The sequence below is a fragment of the Centropristis striata genome, chromosome 9 (genome assembly GCF_030273125.1).
Source record: "Centropristis striata isolate RG_2023a ecotype Rhode Island chromosome 9, C.striata_1.0, whole genome shotgun sequence".
In the NCBI taxonomy this organism is placed as follows: Eukaryota; Metazoa; Chordata; class Actinopteri; order Perciformes; family Serranidae; genus Centropristis; species Centropristis striata.
The window spans coordinates 33,239,407-33,261,729 of record NC_081525.1 but is presented as its reverse complement, the minus strand read 5'-3'; the positions used below and the strand labels follow the sequence as shown (position 1 = coordinate 33,261,729).

Sequence of the window (22,323 nt, the reverse complement as noted above, 5' to 3'; positions counted from 1 at the left end):
GTGTTTCTTGAAATGCATTCAAAACACGGAAAAGTTGTTGACAACTGCCTCCCACTGTAGTATCGAACGAGGTGAAACAGTGCTGCACTTTGCTCACATGCTCGCTGAATGAGCTGCAGATAACTAGCATTAGCCCTGTATCGATCCGCCTCACAGTCTGCGCTCATTCTGTCGTTGATCATGTAGTTGTGGGTACAGTGAGGAGTATGAAGCTATCGCTTTGCACGGAGCAACATTGTTCCTTTGTAGCAGTGAAGGGGGAGTGGAGCAATCTGATTCTTGAAAACTCAGCTCCTCCCATCGCTGCGGCTGCGCACTTCAATTTTTCAGCCTTTTTCTTTTTTCTTTTTTTCAATTTTTCACTCCTACTCTGGCTTCCGGACGCCAAGACAGACCGCTGCCGCCGAATTTAAAGAGACAGGCGATAGTTATTTTAAATACGATAAACGACAACCATTGTCCCTTAGCTTCTTTTCCGACGCGTCTTGCCTCAGCTTGTTGTATTCAGCGGCGATGTTTCATCAAAGTCGCAGCGAGTAGCAGCTTGTCTGTCATCACCTCCACTCTGCTGGGTTTCCCGTCCCTTTCTGCGCTGTGCCGAGACTGTCCAGCTAGGCAAAGTAGGGCTGCTTGCTGGCAGGCTGGCTTCCCGACCGAGAGGAAGGTTTGTCGGCTAGCCAACAACTGGAGGTAACAGCGAAGCTTCAAGTTGTGGTAGCGGCTCTCCAGCCTCCTGTCGCCGGGATAATGGCGAAGATTCAGGCGCACAGCACCGCCAAGCAAATAAACCAAATCCAAGACAAGCCTTACGTTATAACACAAAAGCAAGTGCAGCAGCAGCACTTCCAGAAGCTGAAGGTAAGAAGACACGACAAGGGAAAAGTCCCTCAGAGTCACAACCATTTTGTTCGTCGTATCGTTGCTCCGATCGGAGGCTTTTCTCTTTCTGCCTCACGTCGAGAGGAGTGAAAGCAGCGGCTGGCTAGCCTCAGTTAGCTCGCTGGCCTATTAAAAGTAATTCATGGCTAAACAGCCGAACATTGACATTTAAGGTTAGATGTGGAAGCTGTGTTTCATGTATGAATGTGTGAGTGACAGTGGAGTTAGCGCTAGTTAGTTATTTACGGTGTCAATAGGAGGCTGTGAGGAGCAGACGGTAACTAACCCTCGGTGGTGGGAAGTTCCTCCTTCTTCCTTTTTCAGCCTCCCTGAACAAAGTGGAGGACGGCAGCCAGGCTAGCCAACAACGGCTATTTCACTTGATTAGCAGCTTCATTACACATCTCTTTGTTACCGCAGTAGTTGTATATGATGGTGCTGTTTTTGCCAGTTGGCCGGGGACCAGCTGTGACTAAACGTATTGTATAAACGTGTGTGTGTGTAGGTGTTGTAAGTGCTCGTGGAGTTATTACCGTCAGTTAACTGGCTGTTGGCTAACGTTAGCTTCAACAACCCCCTTCAGATGGGCTCTGTGTGTCACAACGCTTTGTGTGACTGGGAGCACATATTTTTTAATCGTAACCCAACCTCAGCTTTGGATGTTGTGAATAAAGAGAGCTGAGGTCCACTGAACAAAAGCTGCTCGGTTGTATTCGCCCATTTATTTATTTATTTAGCGGGTACTTGTACAGCTTGTACAGCTAACTAGTGCATTTGTTGATACAGCACTTCAGCTGACAATGGAGAAGGCAAACATCACCTATTTATAACACTTCATTTGGAAAAAAAAGCCCATATATAGTATTAAGGAATGAAAATATTTAGGTTTGTTAGTTGCACCCTTTCGAATCTGATTGTAGTACTTGCCAATATATACAATTAATTAATGAGAAACCGTGCAGACAAGCCATTGTCTTGTTAAACATGTTAAAGAGCAGGATTGTCATCATTTAGGACCTTCACCATCAACAATACTAACAGGATGTTTATTTAAAAAAAAGCTTCTCCACAGGTCTGCATTAACGATTTTTTTTTCTTTCTGTCTAGGTTGAAGATGCCTTGTCATATCTGGACCAAGTCAAAATTCGTTTTGCCAATGATCCTGGCATATACAACAAGTTTCTCGACATCATGAAAGAGTTCAAGTCACAGAGGTATTTATGCCAGAAGTTCCTTACTAAATTAGTTTCAGTAATACATTTTTAATGACTGTATTCCTTAAAACAGTCTCTCTTGAGATACTGAATGGTGGAGCGTTTGATTACGTTGCAAAATACAAGTACCCAGGGATCAGCCACACATTTTAAGGCATTTATCAATAACTAAGGAATTGCTGCATCCACTCTAATTATTCAGCAATTTATATTCTCCTGAAATGTAGCTGTAGGTTAACAGAAATGGTCATTTATTTATTTTTAAACTAAGCTGCAACGTTGTTTTTGATTAGGAGTTTATGAGGGAGGAAGTTCATCTTTATTTTTCTGTTTTCACACCACATATTTCTGTCTTTGCCTGTTGTCTTAAATAGCATCGACACACCAGGAGTGATAAACCGTGTGTCACAGCTCTTCCATGGACACCCAGACCTTGTCTTGGGCTTCAATGCCTTCCTGCCACCGGGGTATCGGATAGAGGTCCCCAAGAATGGGGTGGCTTTCCTCCAGTCTCCGTTCTCCACACAGGTGAGATACTACAGAAGTTGTAGTAGTAGTGTAGTTCAAAAGCAGTGCTTTATTTATATTCAAAACTATTCAACTTTCAGCAGGTGCATCATTACAAACTTCTAGTAAGTTTAAAACTAATGTATGCTAAACTTTTAAATTCTTAAATGTAAATCGATTTGCTTCATCTGCCCTGAATTTCAATTATGTTATCTTTAAAAAAAATTGCAGATACCAAGGTTTCCAAAGATCCAGAATAAGCCATAGTGAATTGTACAAATACAGTTTCCATTTTATTTTTCATAAAGTTGAGTCAATACCCAGTTTCAACAGAAAATGTATAATTTCGTAAAAGTAGGATGCCTTACACTGACTGCATTAGTTTTAGCAGGTGTACCTAATAAACTGACAACTGCGTATTTGTAATGTGTAAAAAGCATTGGTGCGAGTGGTTGGTATCTATCTTGGACAGTTTGATATGCATTAGATATAATATCTACTATTCGATATATTAAAAAAAAAATACAGAATCCATTAGTAATGTTTTGATGCACTGTGACATAACACTGGTCCAGTGTGGTTTCAATTCAGTTTACATTTGGTATAATCTCACATTGTTTTAATACATTAATATATGTTTTCTGTTTAGGTTGACAGAAAAAAAGACATAGAATACAGAAACCAGTTTCAGTTTCACATGCAGTATGTCCAGTGGACTTTAAGGTGCTTTTGAAGATGAAACAATAGTCAGAGAAAGAAACGTTCTTCTGTCACTTTTATGCAGACCAACATGCCAGACTAAAAGAGGAAATTCAATATACCTAAAACACATTCCTCTCTGAAAATGCCAAGAACCAAATGCCAATAATGTTTTCTTCTGTGAGAGATTTCCTTATTTGAAAGGATTGACTAAGGAATTTGTTTGGGCAACCTGGAACCAGCGAGGTGTGTTCGTCTGTTCGTTACTTGAGATCTGCATCAAAACTGTTTTTTTGCGGCCGTGTTGAAATTAGAACTAGTCCGGATGAATGTTTTTGTATAGAAGCAGTCATATCTCCTGTATTGATTTTGCATTTGATATAACACTGCAGTCATCAAAATGTCATCATGGAAATATCTTACTCAATATAAGTTTGATATTACTTAAGTAAAGTAGACACAACATATGTAGAATAATGTTGTCAAATAGTGAAACTTCTTAATTGTAATTTTAAAGGCAACACTCAATGTGTCCAAAATCCATCAGTGTTTACTTTTTAGTAAACTATAACTTACTGTCAGCCATTTTAGTTGATTTTAGCCTTAATTCTGAAACAACGTCCTGAATCGCACATTATGCACTACATGTGTACTATTGTAGTTTTGTGTCAATAAACAGTAGTATGTAGCTGTAATGTAGCTGTAATTAACATGTCACTTCCTGTCAGCCACCTTGCTGGCTGAAGATGCGTGTCGCCTCAGCTGACCTAATTTAAAAAATATTACGCCTTAACTAGCAGAAGCAGAATCTTATCTTACACTCGGATTGAAGCGTTATTGTTTTGTCCACCAATGTGTCTTATAAATGTTGATGTTACTACTGCATTGCATTTTGGTACATTTAAGCCGATGTAGTGTCCGGTGTTTACATACTGTAATATCTCACAGGAAAGTACATGAAATTCACATACTATTGGTCTCGTACAAAAAAATCTCTATCTAATCTTTAGTGCACTTTATAGCATGTTAGTAATGTTAATAAGGGATTTTGCCTGATTGTCAATTTTTTGCATTACATACAGTACTTTTCAAAAGTCTTAGGCAGATGTGAAAAAAAGTAAAATAAGAATGCAAAAATAGGAATATTATTATTATTATTTTTTTTATCAATTAACAAAATGCAAATTGAGTGAACCAAGGAAAAATCTAAATCAAATCAATATTTGGTGTGACCACCCTTTGCATTCAAACCAGTATGAATTCTTTTAGGCACTTTTTCAGACCTGACTCTTGCACAGTACTGTAGTTCCCTAAAAATATGTTAATGCAATTGAAAAAGTAGTGTTTACTCCTCTCTGGTAACAATCACACTTTGCAATGGGCCACATTATTTATAGATGTGAAAGTTTACTGTTCATAAAATAGTTTTGAGTTTAGTTTTCCCTAATTTCCATCCTGTTTCACCTCAAAGAATTTGACTTGGTGCAATTTACATAGGGAGGAGTGAATGAGTGAACGTGGGAGTGATATTTTTTTTTTCAGCATTAACATTGCTTAACCACCACCTGGGCATTCCCCAAATCGTGTTTTAACCAAACAATTTTAGTTACCTTAATGCACCTCTCAACACGCCACTCAACTTCTTCCTTCTTCATCTGCCCAGGTTTCCCCAGGACAGCAGGGGAAGAGTGTAACCACCTCTGCAGTGACCGCAACCTCAGGTAGTGCCTCTGCCGCCAACATCGAAGCTGGACCTGCCCAGACCAGTGAGGTCAAAGCAGCCCCCTCAGAGTCCCTATCCTCCTCAACCACAGCAGGACCCCCAGAGCCTCCCAGCAGGCTTTCTCTTCCCCTGACGAGCAGAGAGAGCCAGAATCAGGCGACCACCTCGACCGTTTCCCCACCTGCCTCAGAGACGAGCCCCGTAGAGTTTGACAGTGCCATCAGCTATGTAAACAAGATTAAAAACCGTTTCCTGGATCACCCAGAGATCTACAGAGCCTTCCTAGAGATTCTTCACACATATCAGGTACTGTGGAGATAAAAGGGGGTGATTTAAGTTGCTTTTTTTGGAGGCATACTATGATATAATATAGGCAGTTTTTTCCCAGTCACTGTGTAGTGTTTCTTTCATTCCACCTGTTCTGCCTCAAAGACTTTTCTGTTTTAGAGGTCTCTCAGTACTGTAAGTCTAGTGAGAACCTGAGGCCTTTCTAAATAGCTTCATCATGGTATTTTAAATAAGAATTTATCGAGCAAGTAAAGGTTATAGTTAAGATGTTTTTGTACGGTATCAAATTACTGCATCAGCCTGTTCCTTGGAGGACAGTTTGTATCTCCTGCACGAAGACGATGACTACATTTTTGTAGCCAGGCCAAAGAATTGAAACTTTTTAAATCAAGTGTGATTCCTCACCTCTGATCACCATTTTCCTCATTCAACCCCTCAGAAGGAGCAGCTGGAGGTGAAGGAGAGTCGGGGCAGCCGAGGCAGCAGCGGGATGACAGAAGACGAGGTGTTTTCGAAAGTTGCCAGCCTTTTCAAGGGGCAAGAGGACCTGCTGGCTGAGTTCGGGCAATTCTTGCCTGATGCCAAGAGATCATTGGTCAGTAAAGCAGCAGGCAGATAAATAATGTAACGCAAAATCAAAAAGTGTGTGAACATGCATCACAAGTGAATACTTTTAAAATTTTTTATTTAATGCTACTGCTTAGAAATGTAATACTTGTATTTTCTTAGTAGTCAATGTGCTCCGATTTTTATTTTTTGAATACAGTAATTAAAAGTCCAGAGTAAATCTGGGATGATTTAGTAGACGAGTCGATCAACAGAACATTCATCAGCAACTTATTTGATAACAGATCAATCCAGTGGAAGGCCTTTTTCAAAGGAAAATTCAGTTGCTTTTGATCCATCCTCAGATGTAAATATTTTTGATTTTTAAAGTTTTCTATGAAAGTAAATGACTGGTGGTTACACAGAACAAGTATTTTAATACAACCGCTATTCCAAAAAATGTTGGGACTTAAATCAAATTCAGGGTTTATATTTACAAAAACATATTTATCAGTGTAAACACACTATATATTTTCTTTATACAGTTTTCAATTCATTAGGATTAGCAAATAGTGGAAGAATTTCAACTTAGGCTCTGTGAAATTGTGAATTTTCACCATTTTCTGACACTGTGTGACACTTTCCTGTGTTCTTCATCGTCTGCAGTTCACAGGGAGCTCACTGACAGGAGGGAAAGAGCAGCTGAAGAGGCCGGAGGAAGAGGACACGATAACCAAACAGAACAAAAAGAGGCCCAGGCCCATCCTGCTGCAGCACATGTCCCCACTGCTCAAGGTAAACTCTCCATTTAGAATAATGGCCTCAGGCAATGCACCAGTGTATCTACACATGTCCTTGAAAAGGTTCAACTCTTTGCATCGTTTTTAAAGCAACAATTCAAAAGCTTCAACTACAATAACTTTAATAACTTATATAAATAGAAAGATCATTGAGCATTTATTTTTTATTTTTTATTTAGAAAAAAATGAAGTATTCCTGTACCAAAGATCAGTCCTTTGCTTCAGTTGGCAAACACGGAGTCTTAAGAGAATTCTCCTTCTTTGATAAGGTGAGGCTTCAGTTTCCATGGCAGTGATGTTGAATTTCCTTCGTCCTTGATTCATACTTTTCTTTTGACAAACTGCCACTTCTTTTTATGTCTTTTTATTAATTGGTTTGACTTCCCTGTGAAACCACTCATGATACAGGTTCGCCGCCTGTTTAAAAGCCAGGAGGTGTATGAGAACTTCCTGCGCTGCATCGCCTTGTTTAACCAGGAAGTCGTGTCCGGAGCGGAGCTGCTACAGCTAGTCACTCCTTTCCTGGGGTTAGTGCATGGAAAGATGAATGAACTGAATAAATGTGAATTGGTTGGATGGAATCAGGAAAAAAATATGTAAAAATTAATGGATACAGTAGCTGACTATTGGTATTACTGCAGGGGGGGCACCACTGTTAAAATTGTTGACATGTATAAAAGGCTTTTAGGGCTATTAAAGCTGGGGTAGGTGGTTTTCTGGAAAAAGCAATACAGCCTTCCTCCTGCAGCTCTCCCGTCTCTTTCCTGAGCCCCTCCCTTCAGACGAGCATATGCTCCTCAAACACAAAGTGAGTGATTAATAAACCAAATGAAATGTTGCTACTGATGTGTTTAACAATTTCGTAGCATCGACTGAAGGAATCCTCATGTTTGGAGTCTAAATTAAACAGTGAATAAGCGTATTGAGCAGCGTCTTTACCCCCATTACCAGGCAAAAATCAGTGTAGCAGTACAAACCTGCGCTTTACACAGTAACCTGAATGAGTACTAGTATTTCATTTCAATCATCCTGATTGTGCTACTGATGCTGTTATATAGCAGCAGTTCAGTAAGAATAACTGTCCTGTTTTTTCTTTGCAAACTTGTGCACCTGTAAAGCCCTTTGAGATGACAGACTGATTTGAGGTTCTAACGAGCTACATAAAAATGAACTTTTTTAGCTGCAGCCATGAGACTTTGACTACAGTTAGCAGAAGACTTAACTATTAGCATCTCTGAAATGCTTTGCATACGCCATTTCTATCAACAAATGTCTATGCACATTTTGAAGATTTGCATGAGAAAAGCTTGATGAGCATTTGATAAAACTTTCGAAAATGCACATACGTTTTTTCGATTGCTTCAGGTGTTTTTTTTTCTTTATCAAATAATAGTTAGTACGTTAATGGGAAATGGTTTCCCAATGAAGTTCTGACTGATTTAACTCGCATGATTTATCAGGTGTTTCCGCACATCTGCTTTGTTAGAACAGCCAATAAGAACGCTCTCTCTAAAAAGTAGCAATAATTTTCCAAAGTCTCTCGTCACAGACTAGACTTTCTAAATCCTGAAAACAGCCAAGAGGAGGTGCAGAAGTCTAGTTTTCTCTCAGCCAACCTTTGAATATGCTGAACGGTTATGGACTTTTTGCCCAATGCCACCAAATTAAACTGCTTACCCCAGCTTTAATTATTTTTTATAGGTATATGCAAATTGTACTGATCTCTACATATGGAACTTCTATAATCTTATCAATTAGGAACCAAAATGTGGGTAGGATTTTTCTGATGGAGTACTTTGGTTTGTGATCAGCTGTTCTTCTCCTGATTTATCTCTCATTCATGATTTAATATATCTCCTTCCAGGAAGTTTCCTGAACTGTACACACAGTTCAAGTCATTTCTGGGGGACAAAGAGCTCTCTCATGCTGTGTCAGGGCTGTCGGATCGCTACATGGAGGGGGGAGGGGGCAGGGAGGTGGATTACGCCTCCTGCAAGCGCCTGGGGTCCAGCTACAGAGCACTGCCCAAGACCTATCAGCAGCCTAAATGCAGCGGGCGCACTGCCTTGTGCAAGGAGGTACAACCATTTACATTTTCCTAAAGAGCTGTTGCTATATCTGTTCATTGCTTAAAGGCAACATGTGGAGTTTTCTTGTAACCAAAGTTTCTGATTACATTTATTGTGTTACTCACCAAGACACAATGTGTGTATCATTGAGGGCTGTTGAATGGATTTCCTTCTTCATTTTCACAGCAGATTGTATTTAAAAGTTAGAAACATGCATTGTTTAGGAGTCCTCTTCTTCCTTATCTTTTGCTACCATTTTGCTGTTTTCTAGCATAAATTTATTCAATGACAGAGAAGCTAGAATGTCTATGTCATTGTTTTCCAATAGAAATTGTTTTCCCATTGTTTTGTTTTTTACATTTGTGTGTCTGTGCAGGTGTTGAACGACACGTGGGTGTCGTTTCCCTCTTGGTCGGAGGACTCCACCTTTGTCAGCTCAAAGAAGACTCCTTATGAGGAGCAGCTGCATCGCTGTGAGGATGAAAGATTTGAGGTGCGTTCACCCTACTAGGACTCTATGTACACTTCTTTACACTTTGTGTTCTTGCTTTCTGAAAAGAGGAGATAATACGCTTCAGCTTGTAGAGCACTACTATACTGGATGAGCTGCTCTCTGTACTCATTCAGGTTTGGAAAAAACTAGTGAGGCATGTGAAGGTTTTCTTTTATTGCTGTTGAACCTCTTGTGTGTCAGAAATACGTTTTTATTGAATTGTAGTTGATGGCTGCCTTCTGTCTCATACAGTTGGATGTGGTTCTGGAGACAAACCTGGCCACCATCAGGGTGCTTGAGAGCGTCCAAAAGAAACTCTCTCGTCTTTCACCCGAGGACCAGGACCGGTTCAGATTAGACGACTGCCTGGGCGGTACCTCTGAGGTCATCCAGCGTCGTGCTGTGTATCGCATCTATGGTGACAAAGCCCCCGAGATCATCGAAGGACTGAAGAGGAGTCCTGCTACCGCTGTGCCTGTGGTGCTCAAGAGGTCAGGACTGACTTTTTATTTCAAATTATTCACAGTAAAACTGTGTCATGGAAGTAATTCAGTGCCTATATTCTTGTGTATTACTATGACAGTAGACATTTAATTTCATTGGCATTGCCAGGGTCGTTTCAGACTGCTGTTTCAAGCCACCATATTTGCACCTCTGTGATGTTTCGCCTTCAATCTGAACATCCTAGAAGCATAATGTGGGGACCGAGTGATCTGTACCGCCTTCGGAGGCGTTAAATTGTCAAGACTGTTCAAGGGTGTGACGTACGTTATTTGTGTGACCAACACCGGGGTAATAAGAAAGGAAGTGGGCCGTGTCATCAGAAACGCACCTCTCACTTGAGTCCGACAGTAATCAAATCATGTTCAGCAAAATACAAAACAACAGCACAACGGGCATTTCTTCTGCCATCATTGTTTTGAATGCATTCGCCAATGCGGTCCCTTATTGTACACATACTGCCACTGCTTTGTTACAAGCCACTACTGTCTCCTTCCATTTTGTTCAACATTGCCGGATTGCAATGTGAATTCACAGACTGGGGACGCCAATATTACGCCATTGCGCAATCAGTATGAATGTTCTAAGGCGTAATGATGGTATAACTTTGTTACGGCGCTGAACTAAACCATAGGGCTGCACAATTAATCGAATATTAGTGCTGATTGTGATTTGGTTTCCAACAATTTAATAAACTTGATTGAATGCGATACCGATGCTTCACTCATATAAAACTCTGCTGCATTTTAAATCAAGCACTTCCTAAACCATCAGCCAGCTATCAGGGGAAGATAACAATGTTTTGGCCTTACTTTTGGGGAGCTGTCATGCTGCTGCGCTCGTACCCTGCAGCTGCAGCTTGTGTAAAACTGTAAAAATGTTGCAGCTGCAGTCCAGAATAGAAGAGTAACACACAACAGAGCAGAAAGGAAAATGATAATCAAATGTCTGGAGCAGAAGGCGAAGAGCTCATCCCTCATCAGGTCTTTGGAAGGATTTTGGATTTGTATTATATGCAAAGAGTGCATAACATTAAGCACAACGCAACACAATTAACTTCTTCAACCTCCTGAAAAACGCCACAAACTGCAGTGTGATGAGTGCATGGAGGCCAAGTTACCTCACTGAATCCCTGCCTTGGTTCAGCATCAATATCCATAACAGCTTCACTGTGCAGTTCTCCACCATATTCATACAGCTTTTATTTAATTTGTTTTGAATTAAGAGTTTAAAAAAATGGTACTTATTTTTCTGGGCGATTCTCTGTGAATAAGGACCAGTCTTATTTAAATGGAAAGATTTGTACATTGACAGAAATGTAGCAGCACATGGAAGTGAAAGCAGTTCTCTTGCTCTTTCTTTTTTTTAATGTTAAAGTGCAGTAAAACTATTTTGTCCCTAAAATCAATTAATAAACACGATCTCTGTATTGATCAAAATAATTGTGATTATCATTTTGGACATAAACCTGCAGCCTCGCTGTGCCAGCAACAGTTTTTAAAGAAGTCTTTGTTTATTCAGTGTACTGTTATAGACGCAGGGAAATATATTTTGCAGGCAGGGTTTCACAATAAGAATGCATCCTGAAAAACCGACTTTCCCACCCACAGATACTTTAACTTTATGTTTAAATTGCCATCAGTTTCAGTGACATATTTATATATGTAGCTGTGTTTCGTGAAGTATTTACATTAAAGGTGTGTCTTCCTCTGCAGGTTGAAAGCCAAGGAGGAGGAGTGGAGAGAGGCCCAACAGGGTTTCAACAAGATTTGGAGGGAGCAGTACGAGAAGGCTTACCTGAAGTCCCTCGACCACCAAGGAGTCAACTTCAAACAGAATGACATGAAGGCCCTGCGCTCCAAGAGTCTTCTCAATGAGATCGAGAGCGTCTATGATGAGGTAAAAACTTTCTTCCCGTCTTCTTATTACACTAGAGCTCTCATATCTAAATTTTTGGGCTGGTTTGTAGAGCCACAATACATTTTTTCATTACCTCTAAACTATTCTTGAACTGATCTTCTTTTTAAATTTCAATATAACCCTTTTTAGATTTTCAAAAAATGCAGCCAAACCTTGAGCCCACCATACATGATAAATCCCCTTATTATGGTGGTCATTTAATTGTGATGATTGGGTGAGTTGAGCCCAGCATTCCTTTAAGCAAATCAGTCCTTCCTCTTATTTTCTGGCTTCTTGTATAGTTGAGTTTTACGGTTCAGTCGTGACTATAAAACAGGCGATGGCATAACAATCTCAACTCAGGACTTTATCACAAGAGTCAACCAGAAGTTCACCTGAATCTACTAATGAGCATTGTGTGATTATCAAAGCTCCAAAACAAGCAAGCCGATAAAAGGGCTTGATGCTGTTCTGTAATTTCCTTGTATGCTGTTTTCTTGTCATCCTTTATGTAGTGCTGCTGTTTAAAGAAAACTTTGTAGCTGCGAAAGATTTGATCATATTTTCCCCTTAAATATTATATAGGAAGATTAATCTTTCCGAGATCAATGAAACTCATTAAAACGTGTGTGTGTCAGTGAATGTTGCCAGATCTCACCAGAGAAAATATAATAAAGAAGTTGCATATAATGAACAAGCCAAGTAATTATATCAGGAAGCGATGCTGCGTGTCTTTTATGTTTATCTGGCACGTTGAACAATATCTTCACGATGACAGACTCCTACAGAATCTGCAGACTGCTTTTGTATCGTCCCATACTTGAGGTTAAATCCTGTCTTTTTATCCTCTGTCTTTCTCCCACTCTTTGTTGAAATTGTCCCAGGCATAGAAACTTAATCAATTGTGAATTTGTCTGAATCACTGACTGTCAGTCACCTGTGTGTAATGGGCAAAGGAAGGTTGAAGGGAACAGGAACAAATCTTATATTCATCATGAATGGATCCTGCTGCAGAACAACCTGGACAAGAATATTGGAGAGAGACAGGAGAGGGATCTGGCCCAAATATGCCACTACACTTCACTACAGTGTAGTGGCACTACATTACTACGTGTATTCATTAATTTTTTTCTGTCTCCCAGCGTCAGGAGCAGAGCACAGAAGAGGGCGGAGTCGGACAGCAAAGCCGTAACGGCTCCGGAGCAGCCTCATCCAGCGAGCCTCACATGGTGTTCACATACGAGGACAAGCAGATCCTGGAGGACGCCGCCTCGCTCATCATCTACCACGTCAAACGTCAGCCCACCATCCACAAAGACGACAAGGACCACATCAAGCGCATCATCCAGCACTTTGTCCCCGACCTGTTCTTCTCCCGTCGCGGCGAGCTCAGTGACACTGAAGACTGGACGGATGAGGAGGTTGAGCCTGAGGAGGGAGGAGAGAGAGGAGTAGTAGGAGGTGGAGCAGCAGCGGGAGTGGCGGCGGCGGCGGCAGCAGCAGCAGGAGGACCAGGAGCAACAGGAGGAAATGGGAATTCTAATAATCCATCAGGGGCAGCAGCAGCCACAGGTAGTCAGTCTCAACCCCAGCCTGCCCAGTCACAGCCGCAGACCCAGTCCCAACCCCAGCAGCAGCTCAATGGTGAGTCCAGGCGGAGGCGCTGCAGCCCATCCCAACCTGCAGACACGGAGGCCTCCACCACCTCCAGTAGCACGAGCCAGCCTGCAGGGACCGCCTCCTCCACCCCTGGATCAACGCCCATGGAGACGAGTTCAGGTGCAGCAGGGGAGAAGGTGGACCTGCGCGACCCTGAAGCAGAGCACCAGAAAGAGATGGACGGCGTCTACAACCTTTTCTTCGTCAACAACAACTGGTATTTCTTCTTGCGGTTGCACCAGACGCTGTGTTCGCGGCTGCTTCGGGTTTACCGACAGGCAGAGCGGCAGCTGCTGGAGCATCGAGCCGAGCAGAGCAGGGAGAGGCTGCTGATGGCCGAGGGAAGGAGAGAAAAAGCATGTGACCTCGCCATGGAGCTCCGCCTCAAACAGCCCAGTAAGTTCAGCTACTCGCTGGTTATGCAGATCATAGAATAGTCTGATTAAAAAATTCAATAATTTGGGTTGGTTCAACCAGATCTCACATCTGTCTCAACATGAATAAACAAATCAGTGTAGGACGTTGGATCGTTTTAGATCCTTGAACTATGATCAAAAGCTGTAGTAAAGTTGTAACCTCACGAGGGAAGAGAGTTAATTACTTTTAATTAATGAGCACTGAATCAGAACGTGAATTAAAATCTGTTTCTGATGTCAGTTCACTTAAATTAGTCCAGGATTCACTGTGTTGAGTCACACTACATGATGAGAAAGGCTTCTTTGAAAATTATTCTACGTGTCGAAAGTCCCGATGCTATTCTTGTCTTTGCATATGAAGTAGCATTATGTTAGAGAGTGAATAACAGATTTGAAGAATATAACCATAGATATACTATTCAGTGTGTTTTTATTGGTAACAAGTAGAGCTGTACTGAATAGTTTGATGCTTAATGATCAAAAACCCTGCATAGCATCCACATGTCTACTTATTTAGTCTAAATTAAGTATTTTTGCACAGTTGCATATAAAGATTATGCTACCAAGTTTAATTATTACTATTCTACCATGTGTTGAACATGCAGGCATCACTGGAATTTAACTATAGAGTGTTGTAAAATCCAAAAGTCAGAATTTATTGCAAGAAGACGGATGTAAAAATAAACTGCTTCAATCCATATTTATTGGCTTAAGTTTAGGCTTTCAAAACCAACATTTTCACTGTGAACAAAAAACGTTTAGTCTGCCTCTTGATGCTCACATGCGGAGGCACGCGTCTGTATTAATGGGGCGGTCTAACAGAAACATAAATTATATTTATAGAACATTTACTAATCCCTTTATTCAAATTGTGAACTTTGTTTAATATTATTTTTTTTAGCTTGATGGCGACATACAAGCTTCATCCAAAAACCTCAAAAGTTTAAAAAAAAAAAATTGATCTAGTCAATAGTAATCAAGGCCATTTCCTTTTTGCATCATTCATTAACCCATTGAGCTCCAGGCAAATCCAATTGGCTAAATTAAAAGGCAAACACTTTTCCCAAGTCAAAGCTTTTCAAGCAAGTGAACCACAGAGTGGCGCTGAAGTTAACAATTATCTCAATCAATGAATCTTGTTGTCTGTAAAATATCATAAAACAGTGAAAAATGTCAACACAGTATCGTTGAGCATAAAGTTATGTCATAAATTGTCCTGTTTACTCCAACCAACAGTCCAAAAATAAAACCCACCGCACCGTAAGGCCAAGAACATTTTAACATTTGGTATTTTATCTCGTAAAGTGATTTGAACAGTTAATAAATTATGCAAATATCTGATGATTGTCTTTTTGATTGATTAAATGACTGCAGAGAAAAAGTACATATGAACATTTTGAAGTACTGATCTCCACATTGACCTCCAGGTTAAAGTGCAGCTTTTGGTCAAAAGCTTTATCTGAAAAATACTTTATCCAAGCCTTCCAGCCAAAACTCATGTGACGTCTCTTTGTTCTACAGGTGAGGTGGAGTTAGAGGAGTACTACCCCGCCTTCCTGGATATGGTGCGCAGCCTGCTGGATGGCAACCTGGACTCCACACAGTACGAAGACACGCTGAGGGAGATGTTCACCATCCACGCCTACATCGGCTTCACCATCGACAAGGTCATCCACAACATCATTCGGCAGGTAAGCAGAGTTTTCCGTCACGCTGAGTGCCCATATTTGACAATGCAGACAGCATTTAACATATTCTAATCCCTTCTGATCTTTGACTTCAGCTGCAGCACCTGGTGAGCGACGAGGTGTGTCTGCAGGTGGTTGATCTTTACCTGGCTGAGAGGAAGAGGGGGGCAGCGGGGGGAAACCTGTCCTCGCAGTGTGTCAGAGCGGCCTGGGAGACGAGCTACCAGTGGAAAGCTGAGAGAGTCATGGCTGAGGAGAACTGCTTCAAGGTGAGCTGCTGAATAACAGATTTGGCCCTGACATTATGCTGCTGTTTCAGGCAGGAAAACTATTTTCTATTATCAACTATTTTCGCTGCAGTGGAAATATGCTGTTTGTTCAGTCATTTTAGAGGACAGTAAAAAAACTCTCAGAACACTAAATGTTCCCAGAAAAGCAAAGTACGTTTCTATCAGTTATTTCTTTAATGGAGTGTTCTGTTTATTCCAAATGGTTAGTTTTTGCCAAAGTTTTGAATGAGACATGTAGAATTAAGTGATTTTGACAGAAATAACTCAATTTTAAGCTTTGTTTTGGTTACTTTTACTAAGGGAAACTGTTGTAACCTATGATCTGTTCAAGGACCGTTGAAAGTTCAATCTCTGACGATAATGCCTGTTTTTAATTAAATTCAACTTTATTTATAGAGTGCATTTCATGCACAAGGCAGACTCAATGTGCTTCACAATGGATATACATAATTACAGTTAAAAAACAAAACAAAAGAAAAACAAACAAACAATTTAAAAAAATCAATTCCAAACGCACACAGTTCAACCGAATGCTGTTGAAAAGAGATAGGTTTTTAATCTGTTTTTAAAAATGGCTACTGATGATTTACAGTTTCTTTCTACGATAAAAAGTGTATTTTTGGCGATCTTTTAAACAAAACACACATTTCAGAGGATTACACATGAGCAGAGGTTTGAACAGCTCAAATATCCTGGTTTTATTTCTGGCTTTTGTGAGTTGATTTTAGGTAGTTAACTGATGTTTCTTTGTGTCATCAGGTGATGTTTCTCCAGAACAAGGGTCATGTGACGTTGACCATTGAGCTGCTGGACACTGAGGAGGCCCAGGCTGATGACCCGTTAGATGTACAGGTAAACACACATTCACAAACAGACTCATACAGACACCTTCAACTCATTTGAATGGATCTTGCTACAGTTATTAATGTATTTGCTGTCTTCTCCCTCAGTGCCTGTCAAGCTACATGGAGCAGTTTGTAGGAACTGAGTCCAGTCTCTGTTCTCAAGCAGAAGGCTACTTCTTCAAACCTGTGTTTCTGCCCAGGTACACAAGTTTAGCACTTTTGGAGGTTTTGACTTCACCAGACCACTTCTCACATACCGTCGAGTTAAATCAACCTATTTCTGACTGTGCTGATGTGTGTGATTATATTAGATATCACCAGTCTCTATTTTACTTCTATGTCAGTGTACATTTTAAGCATTTTAAAATGCTGGAGGAAAAAAAAAACATCTGCTTGAGATGTAAACTTGCACAATAGATGATATGGTTGGATTTTTCTGTACAATTCTTTAATATTTACTTCCATTAAATTGGTATTAAAATATTTTTTAATATATATATTTTATATATATATTTTAATAATATATTTATTATTAAATAATAAAAGGCCATTGTTTACAGACAGTGGCCTTGCACATCTGTGTAGAACGTGAAGATATTTAAAGTGATTGTGCCGGTTTTAAAGTGTCGAGGCTTGAGCCGGGTAAAATTATGCTACAATTTTGGAATTCTGGAAAAGTTTCAGTTACAACATAAAGTCTGACTTTATTGTTTACATCTCTGATATCATTTATACAAATTAATAGGGTCTGATTGAGCATTCGGGGCATTCAGTTGTTCATTACAGTATGTCATGTAAACATTGTAATGTGATCAGCATGTAATGGTCTAGTAAACGTGTCTCTGCTTGTAGGAACCTGCGTCGTTTCCGTCGCTGGCAGGTGCGGCAGGTGGAGGCCATGCGCTGCAGGAGAGAGTGGCACCGCCAGCTGGGCGTGGAGAACGCCGGGAGTCTGGACTGCCGATTTAAACTCAACACTCACAAGATGGTGTTCGTCATGAACTCTGAAGACTACATGTACCGCAGAGGAGCGCTGGTCAAGGCCAGGAAGGTAGGCGGGAGTCTGCAAGCAGCTCACTTTTTATCTGTTTATTTATTTGTTTTTCACGTCAACTTGGGTGACACTGCATTGGCAAAAATATATTAAACTGTGAGGACTTGTTGCATCACTACTTAGATGGTTAAGTCAGCAAACACTGGGAAGTTTGTCAGTGAACACACCACTCTGTGCACTGTATGTCACATCATTCACTCTGTAGTTTTTGTATAGATTTCCACTTGTAAAATAAACTTGATGTATCCCAGTCATTTAGTCGGCCCTACAGCAGGGAAAGCTGAAGATGATTTAACTTTATGCAAATTAACACAAAATGTCATCGTGCTAACTTAGCTGCTGAGAGTGCTGTAGTCCAGCCAACGTGTTTGGACGAGCCGGCTCTCATGATCTAATGTTAGCAGTTGTGAAAAACATTCACGATAGTCTGAAGACACATTCTGCAAAACAATGTTGCATAAGAGCGAAATTTTTTGACTTTCGAGAAGTTAACTTAGTCATCACGTCATCAAACATTTTGCAAGCAGCATTAAACTTGGCTTTCATTTTAAGAGTGAGAGAATTTAAAGGAACGTGATGCACTTCTTCTGCAACAGTTAGATGCAGGTTGTAAGTGCAGTTAAAAGTGGTCATGACTAAAACTAGAAGCCACAGCCAAGCACACATTCACACTGTCTGACTTTGTGATGATTAGATGCACTCAAAATAAATGTAATTTTGGCAGCAGGGGTTCATGTTCATGGCCTGTTCTCACGCTGTCGGACAGATATCCACAAACTGAAACACAATCACAACAACACAAAGGTCAATCCTGGCTCCGATAGCATTTCAGAGCACCTCTTCTGTTTCAGCTGTTTGACCTCCACTATCTAAAAAGCTGCTTTGTATCCTGATTCTTGTGTGCAAAGTTCTAATTATTACAAGTACAGTAGAAGTTTTACTGTCCCATATATTTATACAGAACATTTTCTATTAATAAAAGCATATAACAAAGAGTGTTTCTGCTATATTCATTTAGTAGCAGCGGCCAATTTGCAGTTGAGTGTCTTTTTTTAAATTATTTTTATACTTTCTGAATTGCTAATGGTATTTACATGAACACACCATCCAGGGGACAACTAACACTTTACCCCCGCTGCTGAAAAAAATCCTCGAGGAAACACTGAAATACCTTCATAACATGGCTTTATCATATTATGTTGTCACATTTTATTTATCTTTTTTGCTTTTATGCTTTTTTTCACAATATAAACACCATTTATACATGTTAACTGTTACATTTTCAAAGTAAAATATATGCTTTAAATAGAATTGAAAACGCTTATTTCTCAACATAATCACAACAAAAATCATCAAAACATTTAATCAAAATTAATGAAAAAAAAGCAACTTGTAAAAAGCATCCATTGCTGTGGTTATAAATGCATTGTGTAAACTTTTTTTCATAATTGCATTCACAGTAACAGTTAAGATGCGTTGTTAAAGGCTTTGAGAGTAACTAGAATTTGACTTTGTATGAACCCTGGTGTTTGCATCACTGGCATTTAATTTCAGTTTCCTGTGGTGGTGTAAGAGATGTACGTGGAGAATCTGGGTGACGATGTGTGTCGAGAAAATCAAACCTCACTTGTACATTTTCTGCTTGTTAAATTCTGTGTGCCGTCTGACAGTTTTTCCTCTTCCTCCGCAGTCGCAGCACAGAGTGGCAGCGAGCCAGCATGAACGCTTTGACAAGTGGCACCAGGGCTGGCTGGCCAATCACGTTACGGCCTCGGCTGATCGCTCGGTGCAGAACTGGTTATTGGGCGAGGAGGAAGAGGACATGATCCCCTGCAAGACCACCTGCCTGTCGACTGAGGTGAAAGGGCAGGCGGTGAACAGATACCAAGTTCATTACAGCGGTAGCAAAGCCCCGGCCTCCCCGTAGAGACGGACACACAGCACAGACACACACACACATGCATGGACGTACAGGACATTCATACACTAAACACAGACATAAACAGCTGCAGTCCCACTTCTCCACTGTCCTCCACGACATGTCCACTCATTCACTTCCACTGATGGATGAAGAAACACAGTGCAGACTGTTTACAGCAGTGGACAGTGAGTCAGTGAATGAGTGCACAGCGAGAGGAGCGATGACGTGGAGGAAAAGGACCAAAACAGACAGTGAAGTAATCAATGAGAGTGAACTCGACCCCCGATCGACGGGACGAGTCGGACACGACGGCACAAACGGAGCTCATCATCCTCATCATCATCATCATTCTAGCTTCTCTGGTGGCACTAAACGTTAATGGACACTGAGACGGTTGATCATGCGAGAAGTTATGAGATCATGAAATTTGTTTCAGAAATGTGAATGTCTGTTTCTTTTTCTTCTTTTTTTTTTTCTTTTTTTTTAAAGTCAAGTGTAGTTTTTAGCTTCTAAAGCCAGAGAGCCTTCTGTTTGTTGGTTGGTTGATTTATGCGTGTTTATATGGAGAGATAATGGTAAACGTGTGTATGTATGTGTATCCTGCTCTCTTCATTTTGTCTGTTTGTATGCCCAGTACAGGCTCTACAACTCTAGTAATTGCATTATTACTGTATGTGCATATATATATAAATATAACAGGGATCCTGTATTTTTATATATGCATCTACACGAGTTGATTGATACATCTTAAGATCACGTGGTTCTTTACAGTGTTTGCTGTCAGCCAACTCTTGATGTTTTGCATTTTGTTTTTTTGTATTTTTTCCCTTTTTTGTGTTGTAGCTAAACAAAGTTATCACAAAGGCAACAAGGAGTCCTTAAATTAATTGGTTTAATATGGAGGAAGCAGTCAAATTATGTATCATATTCATGATACTAAATGTTTACTTTGTATTGTCCTTTTTTTTGCATACTGACATTGAAAATAAAAGCAAAATATCAGTGTTAAAATAGAATGTATAACATTTATCCTGTATCAGTTATCATAAAATAAACAACCTAGTTGTGACCTTCTTAGATGTTGACTGGCAGGTTGTCTGTTTGTTGACTTGAGAGACGTTTCATGTAAAAATTGCAATACCTTGATAATAAAACAAGAAACGAGAGCTATTAAAATGACAGCAGAGTTGAAACGGTACATTCCTGACAGTAGTGCTGGCGATTAATCGATAATTTAATCGTCAAATACTTTGATAATCTATTAAGGAATTTTTATATTCAATACAATACCACTATATATTTTTTAATAACTCGATACAGCCCTAAACCAAATGATAATTGATGTTAAAGTAGTACATGTTGCAGGGCTGTTTGATGCAATTGTAGACTTATTTTTTTTCTTTTTTCTAAAAATATGATTGTTTGGATTACAAATTACACATCTAGATTAATTTAATCAAACTCAATCTGCTGAGTGAAATAATGCAATAAACTCCAGAACAACCACTAATCATCTTTGTGGTGAGACTGTTTTGCTGTTTCAAAGATCAAGAACGTTTTTGTTTTTTTCAGTCAAACAGTATTTCTTTTAAGTCAGTTCGTTTGACAATTTGTCTCAAAGTGAAGCTGTCTTCTCCTTTGGTTTAGTGGGTGCTTCTTCTCTGCCAAGAAGTGAGATTTTCAGGCTTTTCAGGATGACTCATTCATCCTTACTGGCACACTGAACATAACGGCGTCAGATTCAGTCACTGAGAACAAATGGGAAAAGGCTCAAATCCCTGATCGCTGCTGCTGCTTTGGGACATAAATGTCAAAGTATTCAAAACCTAAATCTTTTTTTTTAGAACCTGCAAAGCCACTTTTCACCATAAGAATGAACCTCTTCATTAAGCAATAAAGAAAAAAACTTTCATAGTATTTCATAAAATAATTCAATAAAGCATTTTGTACAAATGCATTAAAGTAAGAGTTTAATAGTCTTAATAAAGTTCATTTCAATAAAGTTAGTTTAGTATTTCATTAAATAAAGTCATAGTGTTTTGTCATAAAAACATAGTATGGTACGATATTAAAAAAAGGTTAGCATGTAGTTTGTCCAAGACTGCCATAGAACAGTCCGTTGATAATGGTAGAGTATAGTTTGTCCAAAACTATTTTTTAAAAAGCATCATATTATTGTATGTCCAAAAAATAGGGGGGGGGGGGGTCATACTATAGTGTCGCAAATTTTGTCAAAAATGGTTGAATCTTAAAATGCCTAAAAATGCTAGAAATGGCCCAATGATACTCTGTTGATACACAGGTCGTAGTATATTTTGTCCAAAAATAGCGAAAAAAAACACCCTATTATGTATGGTATCATACAATAGCATGTTGATTTTTGTCAAAAATTGTCAAATTTTAAAATGCTTAAATTGGGTCAATGATAGTCTGTTTATACATGTGGTAGTATAGTTTGTCCAAAAATAGCGTAAAAATACCGTATTATGGGATGTCCAAAATTGACCCCTCAAAAAAAAAGTCATACTATAGCATGTTGATTTCTTTAAAAAAAAAAAAGGTCAAATTTTAAAATGCCTAAAAATGCTTAAAATGGGTCAATTATAGTCTGTTGAAGACATATTAGAGCACAATATGGCCAGAAATGACAGAAAAACACCAAATTATAGGATGTCCAAACATTTTAAAAAAGCCGTACACGTTGATCATGGTAATAGTGTAGTATATAAAAAAACACTATATAGCATATTCAAAAAAAAAAAAAAAAAAGTTTACACAGTGGACAATTTGTCCAAAAATGTCTAAAAACCGCTTTAGAATAGTATGTTACAT

At 39.6% G+C, this 22,323-nt stretch overlaps 1 protein-coding gene across 1 annotated transcript; it reads left to right on the top strand.

Annotated features, from left to right (window-relative positions):
* Positions 1 to 167: 167 nt before the first annotated feature.
* sin3b (SIN3 transcription regulator family member B) lies at positions 168 to 21,001 on the top strand. The gene is made up of 19 exons (XM_059341224.1): positions 168 to 858; positions 1,987 to 2,093; positions 2,468 to 2,621; positions 4,963 to 5,328; positions 5,750 to 5,905; positions 6,523 to 6,651; positions 6,836 to 6,925; positions 7,065 to 7,183; positions 8,521 to 8,734; positions 9,102 to 9,218; positions 9,471 to 9,709; positions 11,435 to 11,618; positions 12,761 to 13,673; positions 15,215 to 15,384; positions 15,477 to 15,650; positions 16,431 to 16,523; positions 16,622 to 16,716; positions 17,369 to 17,567; positions 19,261 to 21,001. The coding sequence occupies exons 1-19, from the start codon at positions 748 to 750 to the stop codon at positions 19,495 to 19,497; spliced, it is 3,867 nt and encodes a 1,288-aa protein (XP_059197207.1). The 5' UTR covers positions 168 to 747; the 3' UTR covers positions 19,498 to 21,001.
* Positions 21,002 to 22,323: the final 1,322 nt, after the last annotated feature.

Bases quoted from the DNA above. Each gene is read 5' to 3' on its own strand.
- sin3b (XM_059341224.1), top strand. From the start codon at position 748: ATGGCGAAGATTCAGGCGCACAGCACCGCCAAGCAAATAAACCAAATC. The intron at 6,652-6,835 runs GTAAACTCTCCA...TTTTTTATTTAG, and splicing joins ACATGTCCCCACTGCTCAAG to AAAAAAATGAAGTATTCCTG. The intron at 16,524-16,621 runs GTAAACACACAT...CTTCTCCCTCAG, and splicing joins ATGACCCGTTAGATGTACAG to TGCCTGTCAAGCTACATGGA.